Source organism: Helianthus annuus, chromosome 6 (genome assembly GCF_002127325.2).
Source record: "Helianthus annuus cultivar XRQ/B chromosome 6, HanXRQr2.0-SUNRISE, whole genome shotgun sequence".
NCBI lineage: Eukaryota > Viridiplantae > Streptophyta > Magnoliopsida > Asterales > Asteraceae > Helianthus > Helianthus annuus.
The window spans coordinates 106,436,913-106,444,831 of NC_035438.2; the positions used below are offsets into that span (position 1 = coordinate 106,436,913).

General features: G+C 39.8%; 1 protein-coding gene across 1 annotated transcript; it reads right to left on the reverse strand.

The window, feature by feature from the left end:
• Positions 1–1,361: 1,361 nt before the first annotated feature.
• Positions 1,362–7,127, reverse strand: LOC110944956 (pentatricopeptide repeat-containing protein At4g21065). Its single transcript, XM_035974226.1, has 3 exons — positions 6,639–7,127; positions 5,224–6,551; positions 1,362–2,481 (listed from the first exon to the last, which is right to left on the reverse strand). Exons 1-3 carry the CDS (start codon positions 7,125–7,127, stop codon positions 1,500–1,502), a joined length of 2,799 nt encoding a protein of 932 aa, XP_035830119.1. The 3' UTR covers positions 1,362–1,499.
• Positions 7,128–7,919: the final 792 nt, after the last annotated feature.

The window sequence follows — 7,919 nt, forward strand, 5'->3', positions numbered from 1 at the left end:
GTACGAGTACCACTTGTGCGTATGGCTCCGAAAGTGCATTCACTCTCAACGTACTTGTAAATGGGCTGATTTTGGACGTGCGCATTGTCCGCTGTCGTACCCATTTGAGAGTATGAGCCGAAAGGTGGGAACGTAATACCTTGATCAGCCATTGATCAAGAGTAACAACTCAGAAAGAAGATGAAAAAGTAATTACAAAAATGGGTGGGTGCCAATGAAGAAACACCAGGTTAAGCCGGAGATTAGCTTGTAGTTTGTGTCTCGTCCAAATAAGATTAATCTTCTTCTGAACTCGATGAACAACTACGTTAATCCTGTAAAACAATCAACACGCCGTGAAGCTTGTTACAAGGAGGAGAATAGGGGGTTCTCCTTGTAACTACCCTCCGGCGTGAGAATAAGAACTTGCTTTGAGGATAAAAGTGTGTGTATAAAGTGAGAGAGCAAGAGAGTGATCCTTAAACCTGGAGGTGAAGTCCTCTATTTATAGCCGAGGTGATTTGTGAGGAGATGGGCTGATGGGCCTTGGGCCTGAGGTGGACAACAATGAAGATCCTTTCTGCCTTCTCTGTCACGACCGTTAGTGATTCCAGACGAGAGGGTAGTTGGTGTATGCTGAATGGATCCACGTGTCCTGACGATTTTCCTTGTTGTCCGGTTTGTCATCAGCGGTTAAGAGGAGATCATGGAGCAGTGGTCGGCATAAGCTGATTGGTGCCACGTATGTGTCCTTGTGTACTTCTTGTCTCCTGCACGATTGTTCATCGTGCAGCATGATCAGATACAGCCTGTTGAGCGCCTATTGGCTCACTGTCCTGCCACTCGTATTTTCTCTCGTACTTTCTGTACTGTCCGATGTTGCCTTGCGCTTCTTGTCCCTGCGCGCGGCCTGGGGCGAGCCCGTGTAGTCGGCGCAAGTTCAAGGAAGCTAGGTCTTTTGTCAAAGGAACCAAGTGTCAGAAATGGTTCTACCTTGGTCCTGACCTCGCGTACTACTTGAGACACACCCGTGTAGTCGGTGCAAGGTCGGGAAAGTCATCATTTTAGGATACTTTGGGTATGGTCTCGCGCCCGACCTGAGGCTAACTTATGTGGCCGTCGCAGGATTTGGGACCATAATCCTTCACGGTGAAAGTTAGTTGGTATAGTAACGTGGCTGAATAGTAACTCTCTCCTTCCTAAGTCTGATTTTTCTTATTCATCATTCGAATAGTTTGCACTTCGACCAAATTACTTGTGAATTTAAGATGTTTATTATCTAAAACGTATCAGATTACGAGATACCTAAAATGAAAATTGGGTTGAAAAAAGTCTAATTCTGTTACAACTTCTTAAGGCTTTTTACAGCAGCAGATAAGCAGTTTTCTTAGAGTGTTTGGGATTTCTTACCTTCAACATGATAATAAATACACAAAAGAATTCACACAGCACATATACACAGCCCCCACACCTCTAGTGTAGTCTAGTCTAGTCTAGTCAAGTCAAGTCAAATCGCCTGATTACCAATAATCCCCACATGAACATACACCATCAACAAAATGATGAAATCTGTAATTATCTCTCATAATGATCTCCTTCTTCTCAACTGCAGATATATACTTCATTGCTGAATGGCAGTCTCCACATACTCTCAAATTCTTAATAATTCGCAGACTCGAACCTGATGTACTAATCAAACCAAATGCCAAAGCAAGCTTTTCGCTGTGTCCGTATAGGATCATTTCTTTCTCTGCTTCTTCCATGTTTTGCAGCACAAACTTGGTGTCCGGAACATACCCCTTTTCTTTTATCTTAGTATATAAACTTTGCATTTTTGCAGAAATTTGATCCATAAAAGGATGTGAAGTGTCTCCAACAACAAAGCTATAAACTTTCCTACCAACTTCAATCCAACTACATCCAGGGGATTTTGTCACACCTCTCTCTTTCATCAAACACCTTATTCTCGAAGCATCTTCCCATCTCCCTAAGCTCGAATAAATATTGGCTAAAAGTATATAATTACCAGAACTTTCAGGTTCGAGTTCAAACAGGAATCTTGCAGCATGTTCTGCCATTTCAAGATTCAAATGGATTCTACACGCGCCCAGTAGTGACCCCCAAATAGCAGCATTAGCTTCAAAAGGCATCTTTTCAATGAACTCTAGTGTTTCTGATAATTGGCCAGAACGTGCCATTAGATCTACCATGCACGCGTATTGCTCCATATCTGGTTCCAACGCGTATTCTTGTTTCATTAAGTCGAACAAATCACACCCTTCGGTTATTAATCCCGAGTGGCTACACGCTGAAAGGAGATTCGTGAAAGTTACATGATTTGGTCTTGTTCCCTCATCAACTGTCATGTGTTTAAATAGTTTCAGAGCTTCTGTACCAAACCCGTGCATTCCATATGCTGCAATCATCACATTCCATGACACAATGTCTCTTCTTTGACCAATTGATAAGTCAAACACTTGACGGCTTTTATAGATAGCACCGCTGTTACACCCCCAAAATCCACCATGCGGAGTATCACCGCTTGGAGGGGTGACATGACCAGGATCGAGCCACCAATCATACTGAACAACGTACTTAAGTAAATAAAGCCAACCACAATACGATTGGTGACCAAAAGCTAGTTAACCGAGTTTTAAATTAAACAGCGGAAGCATAAACGTAAAGTCCAAAACATAAGTCCATAGTTTATAAGTTAAAGTTCAAACGCAAGTTTTATAAGTTCATAAGGATTTAAATATTAAGCACGGAACATAACAGTCCGTACACCACAACGACTCCTTCCTCGTGCAAGCTCCAAGCATTTAGCGACCTGTAAGGCATGTAACAACGAGTCAACAACAGAGTTGAGTGAGTTCACGTTTGGTTGTTTAGTTTTAAGTTGTTTCCGAAAACGTGGTTTGTCTTTCGTTGGCGTAATTGTCGTGGGGGTTACCCCGTAGTTGAAAGAAAATTTAACCAGTTCATTCTTATTACCCATACCCTGTCCATAATTAGTGGGAGCTTCCCCATGTGAACTACTAGACCGTATGATATCGATTACTACGCAAGTAAGTTGTGCCCTACATCAGTGTCTATGATCACTGATGGTTTGCCATAGTCCATTAGTACACGCCCGTCCGACTGGCACGGTGTGAGGTTTGTTAAACCTAATAGCGCTATTAACTAATGACCCGCTCGCCATTGGCCTCGGCGATTAAGTCGATATAAAATGAGGGACTTATGATAGAGTTTTGTCTAGTACGTTAAAGGTTGTTGTCCTACACAAGGAGGACGAACGTACGTAGTTCTCCCAAAGAGAATACGCAGGATTAATACTGGCATCCTACCCGAGGAGGATGGCCGTACATATCCTACCTAAGTAAGATATGTAGATTCCGTTTTAATTCTTTAACCCATTCCCAAACCACCGGGAATCCCATGCCTTAGAAAGTGTGTGAACTCACCTTGGTTTGCTCGGTTAGATTCTCAAATATAGCTAACAGTCGAGGTTGGTCAATCACGTCCTAATATAATTACCAGTTAGTCATTTAGTGGCTTTCAAATAGAACACAAAGTTCCTACACGTATCTATCACACAACATGCATCGTTTTAACGGTTTATGCCCATCTAAGTTTCCAATCCATTTCCCACTCAAAATCAAACATACGATAATGCACATAACATATATAACATGTTAGATCATTCACGGATAGCATACTCGACATTTAGACACGCAAGTCACAACTTATCTCAATTCAGCATTTATATTCAAAACCGGCTGTTTTCGGACATTTTAATAAAATAGTTAAATTATTCCAAAAATTCCCATCTTTTTACAGGATGTCTTAAACGTTCCATATTTTATTGTGTAAAAATATCGGGGTCCAGTTAATTACCAATATTTTATAAAAATTCATGTTCCGGACTGAACTCAGATTTGTGTATTTCTGACCACAGTCCACGGAACAATTTATTAAAAATTCATCGAGTGTCCGATTTATGAAATCCAGTGGGGTAATTACATATGCATCGGTTGTCATCTACTGTACAAATTTCATGGTCCGATTCATCACAAAACTCAGGTTATGACTGAAAGTATGACACCCATTTATTGCTGTCAAAATTTAGCTTAAGTTGCTGTTACAAATTAACACTTTAAAAATAGTAAACGGAGTCCAAAAATTACGATTCCGGTGCCATTAGAACCGTATTTCATAATAACATATTTTAGATTCAAAATATCGGTTTTTCGTAAAGTTTATGACCTGTTTACAGCCAACTGAAGTTGGCTGTAAAGTATGGACAGATTGCTGTTTTTAGTCTCTAGTTTACTAGTTTGTGTTCGGTTGATCTCGTTAATCATATTTAGTGATCGTAACAACATCCCACATCAATATCAACAAGTAAATCAGCAAATACTCAGTACATATCAAAACAACTTCATACTAACACAAGTGCATCATGTTTCATCTTCTTGGTTAAACCCTTTTTAGTGTTCTTGTGAAATAAACATCATTCTACAAATATTAGCCATAAAAGTAAGATAATCAAGGGTTAAACGAGAGCTTACTACTAGCTTATAGCTAGGGTAGAATCTATTGAGAATATGATGGTGAAAAAGACTAGAACAAGCTCCTTAGAACGTCCTTCAAGTTGCCACCTCCATAGATTCACCTTGTAAGCTTTGAATGGATTTGTAATGGAAGAAGATGAAGATGAAAAGGGTGGGGCGTGGATTCGGTTGGTCCATGGAGACCAACAAAATTCGGTTAAATGGGGGGGGGGTTTATTTGCAAAATTTGTGACTAGAATGCAATGATAAGTTAGAAGTAAGTAACTTGATGTAATATATTAGTTATAAGGTTTTAGTGGGTGTTATAACCAACGGGGATCATGACTAGCCAACAATAATTAAATAATGTGTTTGACAAATATTTGGTGTCCCGGGTAATGTCCAGTAGTTCGGTCGGATACTGTTCCGTTACGTGTTTAATTATTCCGTAAGGCGTCTTATACATATATTTTTGTAACCCAATTAATTCCTAACACATAGGAAAATATTCAGGACCATTTAGTCAGGTTTTCTGCATACTACTAGTATGTTAACACGCACATGTGAATATAACACAGAAATCAGAGAGCAATTAAATATTTCCACACAGTCGTCAAGCACTTTAATTATCATTAATGAATTGTACGGAATACATGTAAATTGAGGGTTGTCACAACCGCATCCTCCATACATGTTAATAAGCGCATTGCATACAAAGTTACTCGAGTCAAGTCCATGTCTAATTATGTACTGATGAATCTCTCTTCCTTGGCGTAAAGCAGCAAGCTTCGAACACGCAGTCAGAACCGAAATCATGGTGACTGAATCTGGTTGAGCATTGTTTAGTTTCATTTCTCGCAATAAATCTAAGGCACCAACTCCAAACCCACTTTTACCACTAGCAGCAATAAGTGAATTCCACATAACAACATCTTTTGTTAAAAGCCCGTTAAAGACGGCGTAAGAAGCTTCTAGATCATCACATCCCGAGTACATTGCTATGAGAGCACTCCTGACACCCGTGGCCATTTCAATTCCATTCCTAATTGTGTAATTATGAATCTCTTTCCCCATTTTTAAATTCTTCGATTGTGCACAAGCCGTCAAGATTCCAGATATAGACGTCGTGTTGGGTGAAACACCGAGCTGGCACATTTTAGCAAAGAATTCTAGAGCAGTTTTACCATCACCGTATTGAGTGAAGCGTGTTATTAATCCGTTCCACGTGATAACGTCGGGTAAAAATCCTTGCAACTCCATTTCGTAAAGCAATTTAATCACATCGTCACGACAACCTTTCGTAGCATAGGCAGCACGAATAGAATTCCATGACACCAAATCCTTATGTTGAATTTTATTGAAATTTTTTCTTGCCCCGTTGTTTACATTCTGGGATTTAGAATAGAAGTCAATGAGCGCATTGTTCACAACAAGGTTCGAATCCAGTTCTTCTGTCTTTATGCAATAACCATGAATCTCCTTGCCAAGTCTTTCCAAACACAAGTTGGTACACACAGAAATAACACTAGAAATGGTTGTCGAGTTTGGCTTTATTCCTCTGTTTATCATTTTCCTGAATATATTCAACGCTCGAGAGGGACTTCCATTCTGCATATTCCCTGTTATTATTGCGGTCCAAGACACGATATTTGGTTCTAGTTCTCCAAACCCATCCATTTTCGAGAAATATTTGGCAGCCTCTTTGAACCGTCCAACTTGAGCTAAACCACTAAGGATTGTGTTATACGTAACACGATCAGGCATGACACCTTTAAGCCTCATTTGATCAACATACCTCAATGCTCTTTCAAAGTCCCGTTTTGACACATACCCGGAAACCATCATGTTGCACATGACAACATCAACTGAATCCATCTGCTCGAACAACCGTCTTGCAATATCCATCCTTCCACATTTAAGAAACATGTCAAGAAAAGCCCTTTTGACATAATTATTCCCTTCAAACCCAATGGATGTCATGTAATCATACACATCCTTCCCAGACTTATAATCCCTGAGCTGCGCACACGCTTAAAACACTTTTGGAAAAACAAAATGATCAGGCCGTACGCCTTGGTCATTCATCATATAAAACAAACTAATCACTTCCTCATAGTCACCCAGTTCAGAATACAGCCCAATCACTGAAGTCCAGCTAAACACATTTCTCTCAGACATTTCATCGAACAACTTGCGTGTGTCATCAACAGTACTAAGCTTGCAATAAAATTCCAATAACTGACTCCCAAGAAACTCACATAAGTCGACTCCAGTGACAATCATATGTCCATGAAGTTGTAAACCCAGTTGCAGATTATGGAGTTTGCGACAGTTTCTAAGAATTAAAGCGTAGGACTGAACACACTGATCTGGGTTGGTTAAATCCAGTGAATGGAGGACAGTGGCAACATTCATTAACATTAATTCGTGTTCAGGAACACAGATGGAAGTTGTATGGTTGGGTTTGGAAGAATTTACGTACTTGATTATGGTTGAGAAACGACGATGGTGGTGAAGATTTAAGGCAACAATTGGATGGTTTTGAAGGCAAAGATTGTTGTGATGCAGAGTAAATGGAGTGGAGTAAACTGCCATTGAATCGACTACTGTGGTGATGATTTGCTATGTCTGGCTGGCTAACGGGTGAATAGAAATGCTTCTTTTTTTTAGTGAATGGAGTGGAGTAAACTGCCATTCGAACATCTTTTAAGACTCATGAGCTCGAGTTCGAGCTTCAGATATCGAGCCCAAGCCACTTGTGAGGCTAAATGAACTATTTATAGTTACGCAAATTTGTGAGTTCATGTCCCCACTTTTAAACATTTTCTTGTTTTCTAAACTTGGGGAAAATACATGTACTGTGGTATGTAGAAATATAACTAAGGAATGATACTATAGGTCATGTCACGAATAGGGTGTCATAAGCACCATTAATCAACGTAATACCTAGACCGCGAAACAAAAGGTTAGATCTAATGGGTTTCGAGCAACCACACTCTTGGCCACATTTCTACCATGAGTGCTTTTGTGTCTCTAGTCATGAACCGATAAGTAAAATGCCTATGGTTTGGATGCTTCCTATGTCGTTACACATGTTAATGACCTTGCAAACCATTAGCGATCTCGATTTCCTTACATTTACAGAATACTTTTTCAAGTACAATTACATACCATGATTCTTACAACGAATACTTAAATGTTTTACACAAAACTGCATGAATTCACACCAACTTTTGTTGACGATTTTCCAAAACTTACATGTATTTCAGGTAACTAGATGGATTTATGCGCGGTCTCCTTGTTCAAGATGGTTGTTTATGTTTCAAGTCATTTTGTGTCGATGCTCCATCCCATATTTGCAGGATTTGTTCGTTATCTCCCGCTCTC

Excerpts from the sequence above, each read along its gene's own strand:
- LOC110944956 (XM_035974226.1), bottom strand. The coding sequence starts at position 7,127 with ATGGCAGTTTACTCCACTCCATTTACTCTGCATCACAACAATCTTTGC. Across the intron at positions 6,552-6,638 it reads AACTGGGTGACTATGAGGAA|CTCAGGGATTATAAGTCTGG; the intron begins GTGATTAGTTTG and ends GCGTGTGCGCAG. Across the intron at positions 2,482-5,223 it reads TGCAATGCGCTTATTAACAT|CGGTGCTATCTATAAAAGCC; the intron begins GTATGGAGGATG and ends GGGGTGTAACAG.